General features: G+C 37.6%; 1 protein-coding gene across 12 annotated transcripts in view; it reads right to left on the bottom strand.

Annotated features, from left to right (window-relative positions):
- Nucleotides 1-8,228: 8,228 nt before the first annotated feature.
- The window catches only part of MEF2C (myocyte enhancer factor 2C), a 140,638-nt gene continuing 121,534 nt past the window's right edge, over nucleotides 8,229-27,332 (bottom strand). For 6 of the 12 annotated variants that reach the window (XM_074855300.1, XM_074855311.1, XM_074855299.1 and 3 more), the window contains 5 exons: nucleotides 23,310-23,482; nucleotides 22,016-22,039; nucleotides 20,965-21,094; nucleotides 19,964-20,099; nucleotides 8,229-12,969 (listed from right to left, as the gene is read on the bottom strand). In XM_074855300.1, coding sequence (XP_074711401.1) covers nucleotides 12,648-12,969; nucleotides 19,964-20,099; nucleotides 20,965-21,094; nucleotides 22,016-22,039; nucleotides 23,310-23,482 — 785 coding nt within the window. In that variant the 3' untranslated portion in view covers nucleotides 8,229-12,647. The remainder of the gene's footprint in view (nucleotides 12,970-19,963; nucleotides 20,100-20,964; nucleotides 21,095-22,015; nucleotides 22,040-23,309; nucleotides 23,483-27,332) is intronic. The other 6 variants (XM_074855308.1, XM_074855310.1, XM_074855309.1 and 3 more) reach the window with 3 other exon arrangements.

Raw genomic sequence — 27,332 nt, 5'->3', positions numbered from 1 at the left:
AGGAAACTGGGGGGTTTAGTCTGGAGAAGGGGAGGCTGAGGGGAGACCTCATTGCCCTCTACAACTCCCTGAAAGGAGGGTGCAGAGAGGGGGGATGAGTCTCTTTAACCAAGTAATAAGTGATAGGACAAGAGGTAATGGCCTCAAATTGCACCAGGGAAGGTTTAGGTTAGATATTAGGAAGTATTTCTTCACAGAATGGGTAGTCAGGCATTGGAATGGGCTGCCCAGGGAGGTGGTGGAGTCCCCATCCCTGGAGGGGTTTAAGAGTCGGGTTGACATAGCGCTGAGGGATCTGGTGTAGTTGGGATCTGTCAGTGCTAGGTTAATGGTTGGACTGTATGATCTTCAAGGTCCTTTTCTACCTAGGTGATTCTGTGATTCTGTGATTCTTTTGGTACAGCCTAGTTGATGCTTGTTTGTGAAGCCACAGTGGCCTAGAAGCTGAGCCCTGCTATCCTTAAAGAAGTGGGTGATGAGAGCCTCGGCTGAGATAAGCCTTCAGGTGATGGCATCTGACTTTCTCTTACTGTGATCATCCTCACTAGTGTTCTCCCTCAAGCAAGGTTTTCCTAAAATGTTAATTCCTAAACACAAGAAAACATGAAATAGCAGAATATCAGGTCTGGAGGAAGAGATACTACATGACAGTAGGGGAACTAAATCCCTTCTTCTACCTTGTAGTCTTCATCACTGGTCTTGTACTCCACTCAATCAGCCTTTTATGGCCTCTTGCACTGCACAGTCTTCAGACAATTCCCCTCCGCCTCCTAGGAAATGTTCCTTCCCTCTCTCTTTTTAGTCTTTTCGTGGGAGGGGGGAGATTTCTTGCCATGATCAGTACCCCACCCCTGCTCAGCCTGCAATTAGACATCACTCCAGAAACTTCCTGGTCTGTTTCTCCCAGGGCAGGCTCCATCTCCCTGTTTTTCCAGAGGGCTTTGCCTGCCTAAAATAGTAAGAGCCATGGTAAAGCAAACTGGTTGGTTTCCCAGACACAGTCTTTCAAACAAAGCATACTGCATGCATACAGAAACTGCAAACAGGTAAAACTCCCCCTTCACAAGGTGTATCACCCGTAGGACATATGATGCAGCAGCAGAAGAGAGAGCCCAGTCAAAAAAAAAAAAAAATCATTCAAGAAAGTGAGTTCATTATATAAAAAACTTGCAAAGTCTCAGAATTATAAGCAGTTGATTATAGTTTCCATGTTTCTTCCTTCCAGACCCTCATTCAGCTGTTACTCAGCCTGTGTTTTTCAATTAGGGTCTTCTTATGCAGAGTGTAAGTAAAATCAGGCAAATTGTTATCTCTGAGGAGGTGAACACCTCCCTCATTATCCTGGCTGGAAGGAGACCCTTGATCTGATCCCAGGAGGGGAGACTACACTGGTCTGACTGGTGCTCCCCAGCATGACCAAGTGGATGGGAGAGGGACAGAGGAGATTAGTGATTCTAATTATTATTAATCACTCAGAAAGGGACAAGCCAAAAGTGCGGAACACAAAGTGAAAAGTGTGATCCAAATGCTGCTGAGCAGCTACATAGAGGAGCAACAAAACTCTCACTTATGCAAATACATCTTCAAACTAGGGTGCATTTTCACAAACCATTTCTTCATGGTGAAGCCCTCCTGCATGTGTAGACACACATTTAAACAGCAACATGTAGACTGACCACTAATTCTCAGCTTACATTTTCTGATTAAATTGATTTCTCTCACTAGAAAGATATGATTAACTCTCTCTTTCTAATATGATAACTTTCTGACCTAAATTCTTCTAAGTTATATAGAAATAGCACTAGAAAAATTAAAAAGAAACTAATTGTCACCTTGTATATGTTGCATATTAAAAAAAGGAAGAAATCATGACAAGTCAGGAGAAATTTGGGATATCACTTTGCATAAGGAAATCTTCTGGAAAATAAATCCATATAGATATGCTATTACATTAAATCATCTCTCTTTTCTGTCCCCCGTATTAAAATGTGTCAGAAGGAGATAAGCAACCCCTGAGGTCCGGTGTAAAAGAAATGTGTTTCATAGCCTTCCTTCTAGCCGGAGCACATCTAAGGTAGTACAGCAGAAGGGGGCTGAGAGAAGAAAAGAGATTTTTCTCTTTTTCCTGTTATCCATCAGCAAGGGGAGAGCGGGACAGCTGAATGTTTGTCATGGAGTTGCCTTCACTGACTATGCAAGTTGTTGGATCACCTATTTTTCTGTGGCTTTCCTGTGACTACCTTTCCCTGAAACAACATTTCAGCTGGCGCTGTGTTTCAAAGCTGCTGCTTGTCTCAGAGTTTTCTGAAGCAGAAAGAATTTTGTTTTTTCTGAGCCATACTGACACAATGATGGGGTTTTGTGTGTGTCTTCACAGTGTCCTGAAAGCAATAATAAGAACAGGAGAGAGGAAATGCTAGCTCTCTAATGCATTGATTCGTGAGTTTAGTTGCAATATGCAGCTAGTATTTAACAAGTCAGAGGCTCAGAAAGGACAGCAGTGGAAAGAAATTTCAATGAAAAACTCAGGAGGTGATTAGCAGGTATCTGTGGCATGTTGGAAGGAGAAAAGTCCTCCAAATTTTACCAAACCACAATATACTTCATGTATATCTACATTTCATCCTGCAGAAATAGAGTGAATCCGCCACAAACGCTTGGAAAAACCTCTCCAACGTTTTCAGGAGGCAGGGTGTGCATTTCCTCTGCTAATTCCAAAGTTAGGAAAATAGTAGCCTAATGCTTCAGAATTTCTTGCCTGTATCATAGTCCTGTGTTTGCGATGAGCCATCTTTTTTCTGAAAACCTGGACGAAAGCCATGCTGTTCTTCCTCTTTTCAAGGTCCTTTACTTTTAAAGGGGATTAGAAGCTATTGCACTTGTGAATTCCATTGCTTGACCTGTAGATTGATTCTAGTTCTGCAAAATCCCAAACAATTGCTATTTACACTTGTGAATGTCACTGACACAGACATATGAAAAGCTAGATCAGGATTAGCTTTGCAACTATTTAAATGTAACTTCTATTTCTTAACCATTCTCATTTAGAACAGCTGAGATTTCAAAAAGATGGCACTGAAATGATGTTTGCAGACTGTTTACCCTTGTATGCTTTTTAATTTGACCAACTGTTGTCTTCTAGCTATCTTCTATCTTGGGACAAAGTCTGTTTTTCTGCAAGAATCAAATGTCTTGATACATTGAATTGTTCAGCTAATATTCAAAGGGTATAAATGGAGAAGAAGTCATTGCAGGAGGCTGTGTTTGACAAGGACTCAGCCTTTGATGCTATGTGCTAAGGTTATACAAGACAGGTTTTTTTAAAATGATTGTTATATTTACTCTGCATCTGTCATGAACATTTCTCATGAGTTGCTAAATTACTCTCACTAAATGATTTAATGTTTAAACTATTAATAAACTTGCTTAGTTCACTGTCTCAGAGATCAGAAACATTTCTAGAAACTCCAAAGATACCTCAGTCTACACTCAAAGATATTAGAGGCAGAGGAAATAATCATCCAGCAGCCTTGAGTTTGACCTGTGTGACATCTCCATGGAATTTCTCTCAGAAGTTTCTGCACTTAGCCCTGTAATTTTGATTAAACTACAGCATATCCTCTGTTAAATTAGTCAGTCTAGATATAGAAAACAAAGATCGCATATCCGTTTGCACGCTGGTCCAATGGGCTCCTTGTAAAAGCAACCTTAAGCCCTGGCATGAGCACACGGAATACATTTCCCAATAATGCTGTTCCGTGGAATTTCCTGTATAGCTGGGTACTCCGACAGTGAACAAAGATTTCATTATTTATCCTGCACGTGTATGTGTTTTATTAATTAAAGTTTGATGCCTAATACTGGCATATTTACATACGCAAGCATTTTTTTCATGGTGGAAGCAGTCCCAGTGCATTAGCTGGCACTTTGCAGACAACTACAAATCCGCCTTTTGAGCAAAGTTCTGATGCTTGGTTGAACAGCAGGTAAGTGAAATTACACGCCCGGGTCTGTATTTGTACCACTTCTCTGTTTTCATTTCCCACCCCCACACTCACACACCGATATTGTCTCATTCCTGTATGTGCACATTAATTCTATCAAACACATATCCTTAACTGCACTTGTGCATCTGTAATTTATGCAGTTATTCATTTTTCCTGGCTGTGGTGGAATAAATAAACAGGTGCATGTTTACACTTAAGTGGGTGTGCCTCACAATATTGAAAAAACACTCTTGGTGTATTATGCATGCTGGCTGCCTCATTTGTACTGTATTAATTTCCAGCACTGTAAAATCAATACGCATAGTCTGAAAAAAAAAGGGTTTGCTGGGAAGAGAAGGGTGGTTGTATTCTGTGATATCCAGACACAAGAACTGCCATATGGGATGAGATCAAAAGTCCATTTATGTCATTATCTTCTCCCTGAGAGTGGTCTGTAGGGGATTTTCAGGGGGAAGAACATAAAAAAAAAAAAAAAAGGCATATATATGAATTCTCCCCTCCCTCTCATTTTCCAGAAATAAGTTGTGTCAAATCTTTGTTTACTCCAGGTGTATCATCACGCTTAACAGGACAAATGGAGCTACGTCCATTTAACTTATCTAACCCCTTATGAACTCACCCTGGCTTTTGGCTTCCACTGTGTTTTATGGCCGCAAGTCCCACTACTTAATTACATGTAATGTGGTCATCATATGTCCTTGTCAACCTGCTGTCTGATGGCTTCTTTGGATGTCCCTTGCTTTCACTGTTTTTGAGAGAGCACGTAGTAGTTTCCTGCAGATCTGCTGTCTCCATACCATTCACATAAGGATATACTCTCTCATTCACTTATTTTTCCAAGTTGAAAACTCATATTTTATGTAATTTCTCCTTTCAAGCAGATTTGTCCCCAGCTCATCTTATTCTATACACTTTTTTTTGGTGTATTAGATCAGGGTTTCCCACTGTAACAACACATCTGCAAAGGATGTCACAACGATATTTTCTAGCTCTCAGTTCCTTTCCAAAAAATTTCTAACATAGTGTAAAAAGTTGCAAAAAAGTGACTTAGGCCTCTGCCAAGGAGAGATAAATTTACTTCAGATGACTAAGTGCCACATGCATTGTATTTTCACAAGTCTGTCTCTGAAGGTGTAAAGTGTTGCTGTGAGGCGGCGGCTGCAGTGCAATCTCCTCCAAGTTTATGTCTTAAACTTTGCTGAGTGAAAGTTCAGTCTCCGTAGTCTGAGAGTACCGCTGTAAACAGGCTGCTTTTCCTTGACTACTATGAACTAAACACACCTAGGCCAGGAACCTGTTTTCAGCTTTTCCAGTCATGTAATACAGTAAAATATAATCACAGAAAGTGATGTATTCCCCGATAAATAAGTGTCAGAGGAAAACAAAAGGGTTGGATTTCAAGCACCATTCTTTTGACATGTATTCAGATATACAGGCACAGAAAGGCAGAAATATATGTGGTGTTTTGTTTTGTTTTTGTTTTTTGTTGTTTTTTTTTTTTTCTTTTACATGAAATTAATTCCTTCGTGATGATTTTCTCAGTGGTTCAAAATGCAACCTGGTCAACGCAATCAGTTGCATTTCTGCTGGCCATTTTGGTGGTCGGAGTGCTGTACCTTGGCTTGTCAGCTCTCTGTAGTCAGATTCCAGATGCTTCTTCCTTGTTTCCTCCTTTTGAGTTTTGATGATACAACACACCTTTGTACACACTTGTCACAGGATGCTGTGTTTTTAGTATGAGAGTGCACAACCTGTCCCGAGCAATTCTGCATTTCTAAATGCAGAAAATAATTAGATATGTAATGTGCTGTCATTATAAAATTGTGGTTCACACCAATTTTGTTTATCATGCAAATATACTACCTTTAAGTTTTATCACCTTTATTTCCCACACAGTGAAATGTTCTATTGCATCACTTCTTGTCTTCAAAGAAGTGAAACCATCACAGCTATTAGTGATCAATCACCGACCCCCAGAATGAGGCAATATGTTTTGTAGCCTAAACCAACTTATGGATCATTGTCCAGACAAACACAAACAGATATTTGAAACTGAAAAATCTGGGCAGGCTACGAATGAATCACAGACAGAAGCACAAAGAAGAGGGTAGAAAGGACAATTAGAACACCACACTTTAAGGCTTTTGGAACCAAGGTACTCATTTCAAACGCATCATTTGCACAAGCATCCTCATGTTAGCTTCAAGCTATCTCTAGCAATTAAGGTGATGCAGAAGGGAACCAAAGCATGCTCTAAAATCTGCTGGAAGAGGAGGAGGAAATACCTTCATTAGTACTGTTAGCCATAATGCCTGTTAACAACAGTTAAAGTTACCTTGGATGTGTTTACATGAACTGCAGAGAATGCAGTGCAGATTTACTTATTGCAGGTGCTCTGAATACTCAGTGTAAAGTGTCAAGTGCAGCACATGAACACAAAATAAATGTAGCCCCAGTTTGCCTCAGCTACGCAGTCTGAGCTTCCCAAAATCAGGGACTCCAGAAAAATGGAGTTCATTTATATGTGTAGGTGGGAACATTCATGGAGCAGGTAGAGCCTTGCTGCATTGGTCTGCATTGGTAAATTTCCACTGAATTAATGAGGAATAGGCTATGCTTGTCAACAGAGGCACGAACAATGTTTTTTTGCTTGTTTATACATTAATGATCTGATTGTTTTAAAATCATTCCTCCTTGCTGCTCCTTGGACCCTCTCTTGACCACAGTTTTACCGGTGGAAATGTAAGCATTTCGTTTGAGAAAGGTGTGAATGGGTCACACTGACCACAAGCAGAGGTATAAACAGAACCAACAGTCTGTGCTCTCTTTTGTGAGACATATGCAGCAACTGCCTCAGCGTAGTTTCCCAGTTCTAAAAAGATGTTATGTCGATTTTTGCTAAAGAAAAGAAGAAGAAACTTTAGAAGGAAAGCAAACACTTTGGATGGAGAAGGTATGCAGCTTAGTTATCTCAGACCATACACTTTACAATCGCTCTTTAGAATGACGTACGTGAATCTAAAGTGAGAAAGTGTATTTAAAGAACTGGTGACCACCCCACTTCTACTGCAACACACAATTAAAAAAACTATGCATATAGTTCATAGAATCTAGAGCAAAGTAGTCAGTATATGCATGGTTATTTTTCTGGAGTGATAAATAACAATACAGAGTATAAAACAGACTATTTGCTAAGTAATTCCTTTTCCAGTGCAGGTATAACATTATCAGTATTAATCACACAGGTGACTGATTGCAAAAGCAAGGACTCCCAGATATGAATTGTCCAAGATTTCAGAGAGTATTACACTTCAACTGCATTTCCAGAAATATTTTGCTTATCCTTACCAATGATGACAAAAAGTGATTTACTTGAGAAAAGTGTATTATGTAGTAAAACCAATGACATTTAATCTTAGTTTTAGCATCTAATTATTATGTTGTGTCCAACACTGCAATACTTGAAATGCTTCTCTTTAAAAAAATTGTCATTAAAAGCAACAGGTAAATAAAAGCACGGCTGTTTTCTTTCATAAACATATTTAGAAACTAGGCCTTGTAATGTTATTTTTGAAAATGCCACATTCACCAAGCACCTTAAGTTATTAATAGCTTGTCTGCCTCTGGCATGAAAAAACACCTTGTTGAAATAAAGTGATCTTTGTACTCTGAGACTCCAAAACTATAAATGTTAGCAGGAAAAAAAACAACAACAAAAAAGGTACACAAAAGGGAATAGATTAATTCTGACGCAGCCCCTATGAAGATATCATGTTAAAGGATATATATAAAGCATAGACCCAACAATACATGATTTTGACACAGAACATGCTTTTTTCTGCAGGGTTTTTGCACAGTTCTCCCCACAGGTAGAATTTACAGGAGATGTATACACGGGAGTCTGGATTCCTAGCCCCTCTGCTAGCTCAGTCAGGGCCAGATTCAGATGGCCTCATTCAAAGTGACACCAACTTCCAGAGCAGTCACAGAGTTTCTCTAACTTGGTGGGATGATGTGTGGTGGGGCATTAACGTTTGTGAGGCACCCAGATGTTCAGGGCACCATAAAAAGGTGCTTAACTTTCTAAGCAAGCACAAGTGACAGGCAGAGGGACCTGGAGGCAGCTGCCGGTTGTTAAAGTGCTGATTCTTTCATGTGTTACAGTGCAAAACAGTGAAAATGGAACATTACTTAATAAAAAAATGCACCACAGACACCATATCACTAAGAAAGCCAGTAACTTTACTGATTTGTCTGCAAAATACAAATTATACCTTATTTCCAGCAGGAGAATCTTTTGAAATTTTCCCATTTTTGTTCACTACAGACAGCTGAATTAAGTCCCTTGAGATACACAGATGTGGTTTAACTTAGTTATAACATCTTGTCATCTAGTGGCGACAAAGTCCAGCTTATGCCGCTGTGAGCCTCTACTTTAATATTTGTTGCAAATGCTTGTATGCTCCCATTTACAAGCTATTTTGTTATCACCATTGTTTTATGGAAGCAAATCCCCATGAAAGAGAAGAAAAAAAGAAAAAAAGGATACAACAAACCATCTGAAGCAATCCAAGTGTAACGCCTGCGGTAACCCAGGTCTGATATTAATTACTCCACAAAAGACTCTGGTACTGCATTTTTTTTTTTTTTAAAATGAGTTACTTAACTGACCTTTTTTGAATCAAACTGAGGTACGGATCAGTCTGAGGTATGAGAAGGGAAGGTAGAAATGCAACACCTGATTATGAAAATAATCAAACGGATACTTTTGATGCAGAAGGTCTGTGGCTCAAAGCTTGGATTGCTCCACATCTTTGGTTAAAATATATTAACAAAAGCCTTTTTTACATCTACAGTCTGAAGCATTCTAACAGATACCAATGTTCCATCAGTCCTTCAAGAGACCTGTAGTGGCAGGAAATTAATGCCATATAACTGACGACATCACAGCAGATGGCACAAACAGGAACAGATGAAGTATGCCATGTTTAGGCAACAGCCTTTATTGAGGTTTCAAGTGGCTTTTAAAAAATTACAAAGCATTTACCTTCAAGGCGAAGGAAGAAGGAAAACAAAACAGCTCTGTTAGGACTATAGATAAAAGAGGGTATATAGGATAACACATACAATACAAAAGGGTTGACATCCTTGAAAACAGTCTATGAGTTCTTTTATTCTTACGCTAGCTTTACCTGAAAAAGATCTGAGGACAACAGATATTTTTATATTATTCATTAAAAACTGCTAAATTCCTCTTCTGGGAAAAATATAAGCCATTTTGTTATAAAACACAACTTTTGAAAAACACTGAAATGACAAAAGCTTTACTGCGAATGGCTCAATGCATACAATATACAGGTTGTGCAGGTAGGGTATATCATATAATTGTCACCAGCAATTAAACACTAACTGACAACACCTTTTAATAGAGGTTAGCTTAGCTATAACAATACTTGCAGATGTCTAGAATGCCACTTCAGGTGTTTCAACTTACAATTAAGAATGTTGCCTAAAACATCATATAGCATGGGTTAAGGTAAAGTAAATGTTAATACTCTTTCAGGGCTCTGCCCCAAACTCCTTAAATACAAAGGAATCACACAATAAACCCAAATTAGCTTTGCAAATACAATAAATGGTAAGGTACAGATAAAGGAACAAGAAAGGTAGACAGTTATAGTTTACAGAAAGTGACTTCACAATCAAAGTTGTGCTTCTTATCATTAGATCAGTTTGCAAATATGCATTATCCCCCACAATTTTGCCAGTATAGGTTAGTCGCCCTCTGCAGCAGGAACAAGAGGGGTGACTGGCATTTATTTTCACGTGATTCTGTTCTACTTGTGTTTATACAAAAAAATCACTGTCAGAGTTAATATAAATTGCCCAGGCAATACTTTTCACGCTACTTTCTGCTTAGTTACTTGCAGTAATATATTACACTGCATCTTCGTTAAATACGATATCTTTCCATTTTCATGCGTTGCTGAGGCAAATCGCAAGGTAAACTATTAATATGGCTATTCTTCATATATCAATAGACCAAATCCCCTTCCCCACTGACAAGTTTCTACTAAATACTGGTAAAGTTGTATTTTTTTTTGAAATGACAAGGTACATTTGTGATATATTTGCATATTTTTGACACACCAAAGTTTAAAATTCTCAGAAGAGAATATGAGTATAGGTTCATCTGAAGGTGAAGAAAGTGGTTTCAAAAACAGTTTTTTTGTGTTTTAAAATTAATTATGGGCCCCATTTTACCTTTTTTTTTTGGTTGGTTTTGTTTGCTTTTTTGTTTTTTTTTTGGTGTTTTTTTTTTTTAAAACATGCGTATCTTTTTCTTTACCCTGCGGATTGCTACACGAGAGAAGATGGATGCATTAGTAGCACAGTATTCTGCTTAAAGAGTTTCCAGATTATGCACTAGCCCCTGCACAGCTGAGAGTGCCTGTAAGGCAGGCTTCTATAAAGTCATGATAAGTGAAAAGCGTATGTCCTAATGCACACTGTAGTCTCTTCATCATTCTCTATTACAGAGAGGTACACTCTATCATTGCGCAGTGCACAGCAACTGCGTGTGTAGGTGGGAAACAGAGTGTGGATTTCCCTTAACAAAATATTCTGTGTTGATATTTAGCTGTCGCAGCTATATCCTTCATCATAGTGTCTATGTAGGTGAGAGTTGGAAGGACTCTTGGAAAAAGGAGAATGTTACAGTTTTACTATGGCACTGACATTTTGCTTAAACACTTTTTCCTTCCAACAGAAAGACTAAACTGAAACATTTGAGTATGCTGTTTTCTTCTAATAAACAAGAGGGACAAAGAGGGACTTACTTAAAGAAGTGATACATTCCCTCTGGTCAAGCTACTTTAGTCAAAGGAACAGTCCGAGGCAGGAGAAAATGTGGATGTCATATGCTGAAGCAAATCCTGCTTGGCTGCAAATACACAGGGAGCGTTCAACAACGTGCCCGCTGTGAGATGTCGTAACCGCAGAGGTCCGTGAGAACCAGGGACCTGATGGCCAATATTGGCTGCGTAAGATCAGTCGACTTCTGAACAGTCCTTTAATGGATGATCTCTCTAAGAGTTTTAAATCTGTGAGAGAAGGGAGTAATCTTTACAAGAGGCATGTTTGTGCCAATCCCTCCCTTTAACTCTCCCTACTGCTTCCGCAAATATTCACCTGCACTCACGTAACTGACAGCCGTTAGAGCTGTACATCCAATTCTGACAGGCAGAATACCAGCTTCATTAATGAGAAAGGGCCAAGTTATGCCACTTTGTCACTTAACCCATGGAAAACTACAAGATACGCAGGACATGAAGTAATAGAAGGGCCCTTATCTTGTTACAATGCACAAAACAGCATGAAAGAACTAATCAGTATATACAATGGTTCGCAGTTCACCCAACTGATTGTAAAATGCTGTATTAAAATGATTTAAGTTGTTACACCATGGGTAAATTCTAACTTTTTACAGATCAGTCTTTCAACAGCTGACTTCGATCTGTAAAATGTATACCCAGTAAAAGAAAACTGAAAGAAAATAGTTAAATGTGCAACTGCACAAATATAATTCCCCACTATTAAGATAACAAAAACTTTTGCTATTACCATAATTATTATATATATTAGAAAGCTATACACAAGCATGTTAATTTCACAGATTTTTTTAAAAGATTCTTAATATTTTATATAATTAGAAATACACATTTCAAAAACAAAACTTCTGCAAAGAGAAAACAGTTATGTTGGTTAGCAAAGCATGGAGTTCTTCATGGCTTAGGGTAGTGCTTTCTATACAAAAAGTCCTTTTTGTTTGTTTCATCAGGACTGTTTAAAAGATTAGCGAAGCTATCAAGGAAAAAAGAACACATTTTGGCTTAAGGAAACTACAAAAGCCACAAATGCTTTGCAAACTCTGTCTTACTTTTTAATATGAAAATAAGCAAAATGTAATGTACATATTTTTATATTTTTTTTTTATTTAATAAGTGATGCAGACCCAGAATTTTTAAAATTAAATATGTCAGCCCTCGAACTCAACAATTTTACTAGTATGGTCCTCTTTAAATGTTTTGATCCTTCTTAACTGAGTGCCATACTCTGATGATACGCCTGCATGTCTGTGAGCATTTTCGGTATGGTAGGTGACCCAGTCTCTTTCTAGCATCAATTCAGGGCCACCCAACCGCTGGGTCTGTCAAAACATCTGTACACTTTCTATATGTTGCATAACAGCTGCTTTCTCTCTCAGTAAAGATCTGCCGCTTCTGGCAAATGTTTTCCTTTTGTCTATTTACATGTAAATAACGTTGAACCTGCAACATGACACTATCTATTGTAACATACATTTTGCAAGGGAGCACAACAGTGAAAAGAAGTTAGCCTTAAAATCTATTTTGTACAAGTGTTCTGTTGTACAACTCAAGTGCTAAGCTTATCTCAGCATTTCTGTTTATCCTTATACTGTATCACTGAGGCAATTTAAAAGTACTTTTACAAAACAGAGTACCTGACTTTTTTTTTTTTTCCACACACAGCACATATAATGCATATCGACCCCCCCTCCCCCATTAAGGTATAGCACACACACACTGCAAGAAAAAAAACTAATAGGTAATAATGTTATCATGTCGCCCATCCTTCAGAGAGCCGCATGCGCTTGACAGAGGGGCTTTCCCTTTCGTCCGGCGAAGGTCTGGTGAGTCCAATGGGGGAGTGGAATTCGTTCCGGTGATCTTCTCGGTCACTTCCATCGTAGGAACTGCTACAGCTGCTCAAACTGTCAACAGGAGATCTCCCCGCCTCATGGCGCGTGTGCTGTGGGTATCTCGAGGGTGTGGTGGTACGGTCTCTAGGAGGAGAAACAGGTTCTGACTTGATGTTGAGGCTTTGAGTAGAAGGCAGGGAGAGATTTGTACTCTGAGATAAATGAGTGCTAGTGCAAGCTCTGTAGGAGGAAAGGAAACCCAGTTACAGACGGAGGAGGCATGGAGCCCCCAGATATGCACAAACACTCACACAAAACACCAGTGTAAAGGCTCGCGCAGGACCAGCGCATGCAGAGAGCACAAGGACTGCTTTCAGGGCAGGATTCACAAATTCAAAGAGATGAAAGCATCACAACAAACGTGGTCGGCTTGGGCGGGACATGCCCTGGGTTTGAAAGGAGGTCTCGCTTTCAATCTCTCTCTCTCTCTCCTTTTTTTGACTCAAGTGTCACAACAAATTTTGGAAGGCGAGCCTTTGCACTGTTGGAACCACCTGCAGGTTTCTTTATAACTAATGCTTGTGTGTGTGTATGCACCGGCTGAGACAGGGGAGGCACGGACTTTCTGCTGGGATTAATCCAATTAGTTTCAAGGCACTCAACTATTTTATCGCTGTTCAGTTTGACATGCGACTTCAGATGCAAAACAGAAACAAAACTTAGGGCCAGGTACATTTTATACCTTTCAGAACAGGGTTGAAATTACCGGTCCTAGGATTGACATTAATAAAACAGCACAGGCAGGCGAGGATTTAGATATGATTTTATGCCTTAAATCTATAACTTCATAGCTCAGTTCAGAATGCTTTTGAATAAACTACCAAAGAGAAGCTGAAGAGTAGTGGAAGATGTCAGAGGATTGTAGTGTTTGCCTGTAGGAGAGCCCAGCTCAGAGGATGCTCCTAGCATCAAGAGAAACTGCTACGCTAAAACTCTGTCAAAGGCAAGCTATATATATTCTAAGTTCACTTTCTTTCCGTGCATTTTTGTGGGCAGGCAGTGGCAGAGGAAAGCTGAAACAAGCAGGGAGGAGAGTGAATACTGAGAATGCGTTTTATCTCTACGGGAGAAATGAGATCACTTGCATCTGCAGGATGTTTTGTACAAAAGCACCACCTCCTGGTAAAACCTGGCTTTTCTCGTCGTTATTAAAATAGAGTTCTCAACATGCAGTTCCCACTATGTTCCACTTCAGGGACCATTTGCTAGTCTGAAGCTGGTGTTTAACCCCAGAAACACAGTTTCAAGGTTTCTACTCGTATTTATTTATACAGGGAGAGACTGAAGGCATGGGGGCAACGACCACTTGGCCTCACAAGATTTTAAACCCTAAGTGATATGCAGGCATTTTTACTGCAAGCAGAAGAAATACTGGGATTTGGAAGTAATTTTTAAGCATGTAGAAGAAACAATTAAGTTTAGATGTGGTCTTTTCATTTCTTGAAATATTCCACTTTTCCTGATATCTCATCAACTGGGAACTGAGCTTTACTGCAGCAACATTTACTACAACTTTGATGAAAGATAAAATGTTGTTTTCTTTTCTTCTGACAGATTTAAAATAGAATTTTTTTTTTTTTAATATGGCTTCAATATTGGATGATATCAGCTGCTTTCATCAGGAATTATTGCAATCTTTAATAACAGGTGGATCTTGTTAGAAAACAGAGAAAACAGGGTGTTCTACCTCCAATTGCTTTTATCTACACTTCATTCCTATACAGATGAATGTGCCAAATTTGCAGCGATCCCTTTCATAAGTCACAGTTCATGAGTAACAGCCCTCACAGCAGCAAATGTGGCTTTTTTTTGGCAAAGAGGACATTTTCTTTGCTTTTGTCACTATTAAATTAACACATACAAGAAACTCTAAAAGACTCTGTCATTCCAATTTAGTGAAATATTTCACTCTTTTCCTGAAAACTTGTTGAAATGAATCCAACAAGAATCAAAAATACATTCCTTTTTTGTTGTTGTTGTTTTGTTTTGCTTTTCATTTCCAGTGACTTTATTTTTCTGTTGCTTAGGAGGCGCTAGGACTTCACCTGGGAAAACAGGCTGTCAGTTTAGCATGTATAATAAAATTACATATGATTTTAGATGCCAAGCTTACAGCTTACAGCTAAACCTGAAAGTCCCATAATAAAAGATGATGGAGCCTGGGGATTTGATTTAGAAGTGTTTGATATGAGCAGATGATATGTCACTTTGCAAAGCTGGGGACAGCTAAAAAACCCATGTTAGTTAAAAACAACCATATTCAGTCCAATTTGTTCACATGGAACATACCTGCATTCTATTGTGTGACAGCCCAGAAAGGAAAATATCTAGAGGAATAAGCTGCATTTTCAGTGAAAAAGAGCTGGGATTGCTATACTGCAATGTTGCTTTTTTAATAGTGTTTCAGAAGTGAGTATAAGAATGCATCTCTATAGACTTCTCTTTAGATTCCTTGTGAATCATCAGCAGGGTTATGTAAATACTTGGCATACAAATTTGTGGCAGTTTAAAAAATGGTTGATCTGTATTTTGAACACTTTTCTGTAAATTGAAAAAAGGTTAAGAAGTAATTTTGGCAGCTCAGGACTAAATTTTTGAGGTTTAAAACTATAAATAAATGAATTATTGTGAGTAATCATTCAACAATTTTTTCTTTCTACATATAGTGTTTTTCTGCTAACCTATTTCTGAATTTTAATAGCTGGTTTTTGGTGACTACAATTTACATTATTTCATTAAAATTTTCTGAAACATTTTAATGAGAATCTCATGTAAGCTAAAATGGCCAATTACAAGGGAAACCTACTGTTACACATAGATGTGAATGGTGAAATGGTACATACTTAGGTGCAGTCTTTAGACCCATATTCTAAACAGAGGATTGATCTCTATTTAGAATAGAAGCTGTATTATAAAAAATAAGAATTCTGTCTGCTACAAAATGATTTATTTTCGTGCATGCATGTGTGTGAGTGTAGAAACAGCTGTTTGTATCTATATCTATCATTGTATATTTTGCACTGTTTCTTCATATAATTATGTAATTTTGGTCCAGGCATGCCCTATTTTCATCATTTGAAACTTACACTAAGTTCACTGGAAGACAAACATGTTTTGAATACGGAAAATCCACAGAGAAAATAAAGCAAATGACTTCAAAGGATTGTGTGTAATTATAAGCACTCAATAACTGCCATGCAGTCCACTCATGTTGACGTAACCGCCTTTTTCCATATATTGTATGAAAACATTTCATTTCATGGGGACAATGAAGTAAATTAATGTTTTAATTTTATACAGCAGTTCCTATTGAGACCAGTATAGTCAAAATGTGATGTTTATTTAGAAAACAACAGCCACATGGCAGAAATGCTGGTTCCTATCTGGGTTCAACACTGAACAACCACACAGCTCTGCTGTGTAAGAGGTGGGAAGCAAGTCGGGATGCAATGAGCTTGCAAGTGGGTTTGGTCCTTGCTGATGCCAGTGAGATCAGTTCTGTGTGTGTCTCCATCTATTCCAGCCTCCAACTGGTACGAAGCTCAGCATGCACAGGCAGAAGTGCAGGTCTGAGTAGGGGATGAGTGAGGACATGAACATGCACCAGAGAGGTTTTTACAGAGGGAAAAAGTGGTCTGTTGAAGGAAGAAAGAGCCTCACATACCTTTTCTTTTATGCCCACACTTGCTTCTCTAAATTAGTTTACTTCCTCACTTCATATAATTTTCCCCCATAAATATATATAAGGAACCACTGAAAATTCACCGCAAAATTTAGTCATGTAACTTTAGTTATATGTTAATCTGCAACTAGGAGAACAGAGGATATTTTTGACTTGCTAGCAATGAAACCTACCTCCCTCCCCTCTGTTTTTCTTTTAGGTAAAGGCAAAGTTGTTTTTTCATATTTTTTGATCAATGTAAAAGCAGAATAAAAATTTCTGCGTCAAGATATTTTGATTAGCTCTCCCACCTTAAAGTCTACACTTTAAAAATAAATTTCTAAGCAAAGAATAATATGAAACTGAATCACTGGAACATCTTATTTACAATGGTGGCATAAGAAAAAAGGCTCAATCCTAAATATATAAGGCTTTTATTGAAAACAAGGAAGTTGGCAGAACTGATACAAAGTCACAAAACATGATGTCACTGCATCTAAATTTTTCATTAAAAATGATCAATGGAGAATATTTGCCCATAGCTAGCTATGGCTATTACCTAATGAAAATTAATTGTTGCTAAACAATAAGCTTGCTATGTAAGAGTCACAGAACAAGTCAACAGTATGCATAAATTTGGACAATTTTTTGTTCAGGTGGGTAGAAATTTGGAGAAACTTCTTTTATGTAAACAAATCTATACTGAAGATTCTTCAGACAAAATACTGTTTCTGTTTGCACTTAAATTTTAGGAAAGCCAAAATTTCACTGTGGATGATACTTAAGGAAGAAAAGATTCTCTCTTAGACTGGGAAATATGGATGAAAGAGAACATTTGCCGTATAATGTACTTGTACCTAAAAAATTTAGATAATTTATTTTGAAGTTTGGAATCAACTTCCCTTCTGGTTAGCAGCAATTAACTTCTGGTAGACTCTTTGGTCCATGTTAAATAAGCAGTAACCCTCTCTGTACGAGACATTGCAGCAATATTCGGACAAAATCTCAAGGTTTTGGAAGGGATTGATTTTCAATAGAATGTGTATTTTTTCCAGATGTAGACCGTGAAAGTACTATTTTGCTTTTTAACCTAAAAAGTTGAAAAGTCTGACTTGTTTTAATGTCCCAGTCATGTCAAAACAGGCTCTACATCGTTATTCTATTCACCAGCCTCAGTAAAAGGCCAAAAGCTGCACAGACAGGGAAAGTGAACTACTCCCATGTCTTCAGGTATTTGCCCCCAAGCCCACTGGTGCTACTATGGTCACTAATTGCAGAGGCAACATGAAGAGTTAAGAGTTAGGTTGCAGAGATCTTCTCCAATTATCTTAAAGATGTTTCTGACAGTGCTGCTGAAATTGTTGGGGGCTTATCTGGAGCAAGTTAATACATGTAGCCATAGCCTGTTCTATTACTAACCATATTCTTCTGCCATGCACTGAGGAAGCAGAGCTGGTTTTCACCTTTAGGCTTCAGTGAAAAACAAAACCTGCTGGAGAACTAGGATGTCTCTTGAAGTAACTCTGTCTTTACAGCCTACTGTTACCAACAAACATCTCACAGTTGCCAAATCTTTCCAGTACTCAGCACAGGGATTTGGGTTGTCAAACCATTTCTAGGCGTATTTTCTCAAATACATAGGGATGACTATAATTTTGCGTGATAGTTTTAATCTCCCTGTAAATTCTAGCTCAGGTTGACATGGACTGAATATGTTCTGTATAATTTCAAGTTTTTCAAATAATCCAAAAGTTAGCACAGGTGCTTTTGTGTGTAGGACTCAGAGACTAAAATAAAATAAAGAAGTGCTAATGATTTTCTACAGAGATAGAAGACTTCTCCAGAACTGTCAGTGAAGCAGCTTTCATAGCTGAATTCATTTACAAATCACTGAAAGAATAATAATAAAAGTAGCAACTCAGAATGTATTCCACCAGCCACAGCCATTACACTTTGACATTCTGTGATATGAATTAGAAACAGATGACGATGTGTGACATATCTGAAAAGGCATGTAGTTAGTTTAGGATTTAATTTATACTTTTTTGGTTAACCAAATAGCCTTATTACATTCTTTGGTACACCACTGAAAACAATCAGCTTATTGTAAGGTTATACATTGATACCTAACATGAGAGTTTTCAATTTATTTGAGACTTTATGTCTTTAGCTGTACAGTTAAAGTTGAATGTTGTCCCAGAAAGAGTGCAAACTCAAAAAGAAAATAGAATAAGCGTTAAGAGAAAGGTATTAAGACTATTTTTTCTAGCACAGCAACTATTTCAGTTGTATGTTTTTATGTAGTTAGTATCTATATATGCTTATTTATATAGAAATGAGGTTTAAAAATGTTTGTTTCCTCTGAAACATTTGTATAGCTGTCCTTTAAAAACCCAAACCATCTGTGCATAGTAAAGAAATTACAGTAAGTTACAAAAAGTGGTCAGATAAATTAGAAGGAGAATTTTGAAGTTTAAGCCACATTTATAGTATTAAATAGTTTCATATTATGGCAACCATCTTGAAAAAAACTTAATGCATATGTGTAGCACCTCTTTCTGGAAAAAAAAAAAAAGGAGTTTACTTTTCAAATGCATGTGAATTAAATTTCTCCTCATAAATACACTCCAGCTGTTTTCAGCTTCTATTTTTACAATGAAATCTTTTAAAATTCAAACGTGTCTAGCCATACCTTGGGCTATGTGTGGTGTGCTGGTGAGTGCCTATGGTCTTACTCAATAGAAACTGCAGATACCAGGATTTTTGAAAATAATACTCTCAAAGTTCACGTCAATGAGCCAATAGGTTGCTTTTTCCAGAATGCATTAGGTGACTTCCCTGTGTGAATTTTCACACTTTTAAATATCCTGAAATGATTTAGCAGTGTGCTTCAACAATATTGAATAAATGTCTTGAAATTAGCCACTAGAGGGCACGAATACCTATCCTCAACACAGGCAAATCACAGCGAGTTTTCTGGGCTTACAGTTCTTAGGCCTAATTATGTTGTTTGCTTGTAGAAAACATTTCCAAAGAAATGCAACTTGAATGTCAGAGCTGAGCAGAAGAGAGTATGTGATTATTATATAAGGGTAAGGCTTAATCTCAAGTCAAATCATTATGTCACTCTTACTTGATTAAAAATATTTAGAAAATTTTCAAGTTTACTGTAAATGTTTGTGCTATAGTAACTGGAAATAAAAAGCATAAATGGCAAAATACAGCAACAGCACAATGTAAGTGTTTAGTTTGTTCTGTAGTAGTGAAATAAAATGCTCTTTAAAGAAATAAAAGAGTAAAACATAAACAGTATACTACACTACTGAGAAAATGTCACGGACAGAGAATATTTCATTGTAGCTACCTAGCAAACTTTTAATGAAATACGTAGTTCCAGTTTTGGGAAATGGAGCTCTTACATATAGTAAATATGTGCTGATATATTTCAGATTTGGGATTACTGGGGAGACTGAAGTCACTGTAGAACAATAAAATAAAGAAAACACTGCTTACCCCAATTGACTGAGGGCAGATGGTGGCATGTTATGTAGGTGTTGCTGTTGCCAGCCAGTCACAGAACCAAGATGAAGAGCACTGGCTGTATTAAACCCAGAGAGAGATGATATGTCTGCACTACTCAGAGAATATTCTAGATTTGAAAACAGAAAAGACAATAATTAAAAGAGAATTAAAGAGGAAGCAATTAAACAATAACTAGCATCGTAATTTTCACATGTCACTTTATAAGCTTTTTAATTTTAATTACATCAATCACATTAAGTTGCAGCAGAAAAAGTAGACCTTCCTCTTCCCTCAACTCATTAACTTGGGAGCAAATAATGCACTAGTAATTATTCTGTAATTTAGGAGGGCTTTTCTGCATCTGGAAGATCCAAAGCATTCTTAGCCTGTGTATCCACCATTACTACAGATGCGTTCTCACAGAGTCAAAGGCTTGAAAAACAATAATATTTTGGTTACAGACTTCCTTGCAGAACCCAGCAGGCAGCCTGTGCCTGAACAAGGCACGTCTTCTCTCAGAGCATTGGATCTGCATGGCAGCACGCTCTGTACAGCAGCACCGTGCGATGGGAACTGGAAGGGATCTCTTGAGGCTTCATTTCTGGTCTCTCCCAGGTTACTGTGTGACAGCCCATAAAGTTACTGAACTCCAGTTCGAAGCCAGGGAAGCTGTTTGCTCCCACTACAGGTGCACTCAACTACATGAAATTACCTGTGGTATTAAGAAATGTCTTTTAAGTTACACTTTTTATTAAAGCCAATGAAAGAAAGCTATCAAAGTAGTTTTCCATTCGAACAAAACAGCTAACTTTTAAATAGATACATCTCAAGTTAGTGACAGATACAGAATAAGTAAATGCCGTGCAAAAGCATATCAGCTATGAATTTTTCATTTCTCCCAACAAACATTAGCTAATTCATTAGTACTGAGATAGACATTTGTCAGCATCTTGCTCCCTCCCCCACCCTTTACATCTTGCACCCATACTTACCAGTACCATATGTTGTTGAGATGGCTGATGGGTATCCTCCCATCCCTTGCCCTGGTAGAGTAGGAGTTGCTACGGAAACCACTGGAGTAGCCAATGACTGAGCAGACTGGGAGTTATTTATCCTCTGATTCTTTTAAAGTAAGTAAAATAAACATATTATTGACTAGTTTTAAGTCAGTTGTGTGTATTAGCTTTCTGGGTATGTTCTGTGAGTGAGAAATACAGGCTGATACAAATTTCTAGAAATTAATCATTTAACATGTGGCTTTTATGAACTCTGCCAACCCTATCATTTACAAGCCTTCAAGAGACCAGTTGTCACCATAGTAACCCATTACATCAGTATCTCCTAGGTAACTGAACTAGTAACAAGTAAGATTGCTTTTATTGTGGGTAGGAGAACAGATCGTGTGAAAAAGTAATGAAATATGTAAACTCTATTCCCATTGTCTTCCTTTTCACTTGGAAAAAAAAAAAAAAAAAAAAAAAAGGTGAAATTAAAAACCCCAAACCCAGCCCTACTGGATTTTATGCTTTGAAAGTGAGGGGCACCCCGAGATTGCTGAACACTGAACTCTTACCAGCAGATGGTGCTCTGACTACTTCGTTTTTGTGCAATAAAACAAACTTCGAGTGTTAGGTAGCACAGCAGTTACACGCTTATCTTTAACTCCAGGGCGCTAGATGTTGCACTGTAAAAATTGCACTAGAGAACTCGAATCCTGTGAGTGGCAGGATAAAATGACCAGAGAGCCACCAAAAAAATCTCATAAGGCTGCACTTTCTTCAACAACACAAGTTTAACACTCTCAAAGCACCAGCATCAAGAAGGCTTGATTCTAGCACGCATAATTTGAATATGTGCAACAACTGCACCTGGCCTTCCATATTGCTGTATTTCAAAAATTATGATGAACTTTTTATTCACAAAACAGTTATGGCAATGTTTTCTGTTTTATTTCAACCAACACTTCACCTACACAAGTATCAGTCATACAAAAGAACTGACTTTCTTTTCCTCATTATTAAGATGAACATCACTACCACTTACCAGAAGCAGATCAACATCCTCAGACTGAGTGCATAGGAAAGGAGCATTAAAAATTAGTGAATATAAATATTTACCAGGATGCAGATTTCTAGCCTAGGGAACAGCTTCATCTGATAAGGGCAGCAAATGAAACACTTTCTGAGCACAGTTTGGAAAAATATCACTTCATAGATCTCTTCTTTGTCCTTCTAATGGGATGTTTGTCTCAGTTGTGAGGACAATCTATCCAGTTTTCAGCACAAGACTTCCTCTAAGAATTCATTATTTCTTCCGCAGCCCCAGTGGCTGCAGACTGTGTTGCTATACCTGGTTTCAGGAGACCTGACCATTCACAGAATCCCTTGGAAAGTATCAGTTTTAAGGACCTTGGAATAAATCATTTGATGCAGACAGCTTGTCACTGCCGTGGTCGACTTTGAGCACAGCCCTGTAGGAGACTATTTGTTACTTATCCTCTCAGAAGGCAGCATCACATACATGGGGGGTTTTAGTTTGATGTTCAAAGTTAATTTATTATGCATCAAGCTGAAGTAGCCAACTTGGAAGTTGTTTTAATAATGTCTGTTACATAATGGAAAAATGTGTTTATAGTGTCACTTAAATTTACCATCAAGATCCTTTTTAAATCAAGCTCACTTTTAAAGTTAAATCACTCATGAAAGATTTACTTGCAACCACTAACCGACTTTCAGAAGGGAACTACACGGTACGCACACAACGCCTTCATGATTCAGCCTTCTAGCATAACAGCCTGCCTAAATTTCGTTAATCCTGGCAGGAGATAGAGCATTTTCATGCTCCTTTCTATCCTGTTCTATCTATTTACCACCTCTTATCATTATAAAATTTGGCCTTTGGAGCTCAAGAGCTAGAGTTCAGATTAATTTATTTGTAGTTAATCTGCCATCTGCTGAGAGTCTGTGTGGTTAAATATTTAAGAAAAACAGTCGGTTAGGAATACTCAGGGTTAAATTCAGCCTTTATAACAAATCCAGGAAAGGCTCTTCTAGCTACTAGGAGAGAGAGTGCAGAAGTTTAGACTGTGCAGAGCACAGTTCCTATTTTGCAACTCAATAGAAAAAAGGGAGGAAGTAAATATGAGTTCATAAAAGCAATCGAACAGGCTCTGCCTACATCCTCAGCTTGATGTCAAGCCTTAAAGTTAGACAGAAAGACCAAACAAGCAAGAATGTGAAATGTTATTCTGCTGATTTTAGTTGCTTGAGCAGACCTTGAAATTCCTAAATACCTCTTATGTGAAGGAGATAAAAAAAAAACTTTGAAAATGCATTACCACTGATGGCATTGTATTCTTGCTGCCAGGTGGAATAAGCACACGGAGATCTGGTTTACGGTTGTTCATTCCCAAATTCATTGGAGGCGGAGATTTTGCTTGCATGTTCTTGTTCAAGTTGCCAGGTGAGACCAGCAGACCTGGTGAGTTGCGGGGGTTGCCATATCCATTTCCTTTTTAGGTAAAAAAAAAAGAAAAAAGGAAAAAAAAAAAAGAGAGAAGCATTATAAACTCCAATGTATTTCTTAAGATTGAATACTAAAAATGTCAAATAAAAAAAACCAAGGTAAATACCTGTGTCATGTAATGTATCTTTACAGGAAAATACAACAAATGCCCTATTTGGAACAACTGGTCTTAAATGCTTTCTCTCATAGCAGCTGACATTTCAGTGATGTGCTGAAATTAACTTGATTATATGACTCTGCTTACAGAACTATGTTATACTGCACAATATACTGTGCACTCAAAGCAGCCAAGATCCAACGTTTGCCTTACAAGAGAATCGGGAAAGCCAGGCAATCCTATGGCTTAAAAAAATGTCAAAGCGATGCTGTGTTTTCTTGACAACTATAGAGGATTCCGCCTGGCCTTACTCAGCCCTTTCCAGGTCATGATTTTGTTTTGTTTTTAAACAAAGGATGAGTATAGCAAGGCTATAATTTCCAGAAAAGGCAGGGGGAGGGCTAGGAAGATTCTTAAATGTTTTTGGCTCTTGTTCACCACACTTTCTGGACCTGATTCTGTCATCACTAAAGTCAATGGGAGCAAGAGCATAACCTTATTTGGAAAATATCACCGTATCTTTCATCTTCATCTCTCTGTTGCTTTCTGCAGGCCCCAGGAACAATTCTGACAGGCAAATGCTTCATTTGCCTTTTTCAGAAAAATGTTTCTTTCCTTCACCGTGTAGTACTGACAACATATGTCCATAAGGTTACTGACCTGTCATTCCACTAAAACTGAGACCTTCCTTTTTCATCCACCTAGTTTCACCTCTCACTCACACAAAGTCTGGGGAAAGAGGTGACTTTTTAGTGTAGCCTTGAAATTCTGCCTGCACAGGCTCAAGAGAGATACAGAAACTTCCCACTCAGATAGAGTGAATAGCATGAAAACTAGTACACAAAGAGAAAACTTTCACGGATAAATACCAAGAAAACATATGCTAGGGAAGACTTTCTGTTCTGTGCTCATCTTTTGTTCACAGCTCATAAGCTGTGACACACAACCTAGAAATAGTGTGGGAGGATGAGCTAGTGAGTGTGGAAGAGCTCTGTGAGTTCGAAGCCCTGGACCTTCAAATTTCCATTGTAGTCCCAAAGTCAGTGACAAACTCCGTATCTCACTTTTTTCCACACGTGAAATGGGGTTTACAGTCCTAAGGGACATAAATGGATTATGGAACTAAATTGATAAAGTCTATGAGGTGGGCATAAAAACTACAGTACATGTGAGTGAATCTGTCTTCCATTTAAGATAATGAAGTGTGTCCAAGCATCACTAACATTAAATCATGTTTTTAATCCGCAAGCACATCAGCTAATTGTATTTATCAGATCAGCAAATCCATGGAAATAACCTTTGTCAAAGGCTATTAAATATAAAAACACCACTCCAGGCCCTGGAAGACCCTAAACTGTGAACATTAGGCTTTAGTACACAGGAAAAGTATCACAAAGTGCTTGACTTCCATATTCGCGAGGTACCTTTAGCCACTGGTCTGGCCTGGCTTGTTTATTCTTGTGCTTTTTATTATCATGATCTCCCAAGCCTTTGCAAAAAGGAATTAAGATGGAAGTTTATAAGCATTCAGATCACTCAGAGATTTTGTATTAAAATATTTTTCATAGTTAATCTTGTTGTTTATTTCCTTAATAATATCTTACAGTTAGTAAGATAAAATGAGTTAATGAATAAAAGTGTATTTTACACTTTATTGAGCTAAAATAGCACAACACTGTCAAGAATTTTCTATTTTGTGTCAGCAGGCTTTTAAAAAAATGAACAATTGCTCTCAACACGGCTTTGCTACATATTATGCTCTAATTAATGCTATGTGTTAATAGAGGCGGAGAAGTCAGAAGTGGCATTTTGAATACACCACGATATTTTTTCTAGAAACTGCAGTGCCTTTTAAAAGTTGATCTTTTACAAACTGACTGCTGAAAAACTAATGATGTGGAGAAGTGATCAACAGAAGAAACTGAAGCAAAAGTAGAGTTTCTCTGATGCTGGTTTCATGCAGGCGCTATTTTACCAACAGGAAGTAAAACTGCCTTGTGAAATCTGCTGCATGACAAGCATTTGTTCAGAGAGTGAAAATGAAGCTGTTTGAAGAAGCAGTGTATCTTTTTTTTTTTTTTGGTTCTACAATGTACAACCTAAGATATTTAACAAAACAGCATGAACTGTAATCTATATGTTTGTTTCTATAGTTGTGATTTTTGGAGAATAGAAACCCTTGTAAGAAAGAACTCCCATTTTCTACGTAAGATTTACTTAATGTAATATACTATTAAAAATCAAGAGAAGGAATGCATCTGTATAAAACTTTACTCTTAAAAAACTTTCATCAGACATTTATATTATTTACCCACTGATGTAAGATATTTTGAAGAGTGATAACACTTCTTACATTTATATTTTTAGAACATCAAATTATTTTTAAGAACTACTGCAATCTTCTCTTTACCAGTAGATTTCTGCTGTTCATGGCATATTATGCCAGCTAGCATTTTGGAGCCATATAATAACCATTCCTCTTTCCAGCCACCAAATTGTTATTCTTTTGGTATAATGTGGATTCAGGAATGTAAGACTGTGGACCTTAAACCAATGATACAGAAACCCATCATTTGAAAATCAATGATGAATGCATGCATGCGGTTTACAGTTAAGAAAAGTCTGCATTTAAACCAGCTCTTAGACCGTATCCTCTTTACTCAGAAAGCTGTGGCCTGCTCTGAGGCAGCTGTCCCACCTTCAGATAAATCCACCGAAGAGAATGGCCTCATTTATATTCAGAGGAAAAAAAATGTATAAGACTTCTAATATACAAATTAAACCTTCCTTCATCCTATACTTTAAAATTACACTCTGCCTGGACAATTATCAATTTAGATGTGACTGTATGCAGAACATCGCATTCCACTATCCACTTGAAAGCGCAAAAATTATATGTCATGTATGAATGGATTTCCTGATTATAGATTATAAGAAAATGAAAAACAGATGGATTTTAGAGCAAGTTGGCTTTACATTTTTATTTGGTTAAAAGCCATATTTTTGCTGGAATAGAACATTTTTAAACATTACGGATATAACTTGTAATGTATAATGAAAATAAAAACAGTAGATGCACAAGTTTTAAAGGGCATATGTCAGAATTTGTAAATTTACAGCATTTTCAATTCAAGAAGTTTTCGGAGAAAATTATTTTTCCTCATGTTGTTTGTTATACTGACTTGAAGGGTAAAAATATTTTACACAGAAAAGAGCTTGTTTCTAGACAGAACTAGTGGAGTGGCATGTGTCATGAAATGCAGTTCCAGACTTTGTATTTGGACTAATGGCAGAATATAAAGATGAATGCTTTCTGAGCATTGAATGCTCTTCTTGGGCATGCTCCCACATTCTGCATTTAGGCACAAGCGCCATTGACTTTAGAAGGAATTCTGTCCAAGTGCAGACCGCATGATTAATCCCTGCAATATCACTTTTTAAAAACATCCAGAAAAGCTATTTTTGTGCACCAGTAGTTAGTCAGTCAAGAAGAACTATTAAAAAAAATTTCAGTTACTCACGGAAAACTACAATTTGAACTATGTTACAAATTCACGTACTTAATATCTTAAATAGTCACTTCCATGTTTTAAGAATTTAAGGGTACTAGTAGGGCGCAAGTTTATTTAGGACAGAACAGAGAGCAAAGTTTACATCTCTTCTTTCACCCTCCATTAGTAACACCTGTACCTTATATGCAGTTTTGGTCATTGGTGTTACAGTGGTTGCAAAGTGGCT

The sequence above is a fragment of the Strix uralensis genome, chromosome Z (genome assembly GCF_047716275.1).
Source record: "Strix uralensis isolate ZFMK-TIS-50842 chromosome Z, bStrUra1, whole genome shotgun sequence".
Lineage (NCBI taxonomy): Eukaryota > Metazoa > Chordata > Aves > Strigiformes > Strigidae > Strix > Strix uralensis.
This window is presented reverse-complemented; position numbering and strand designations above follow the sequence as displayed.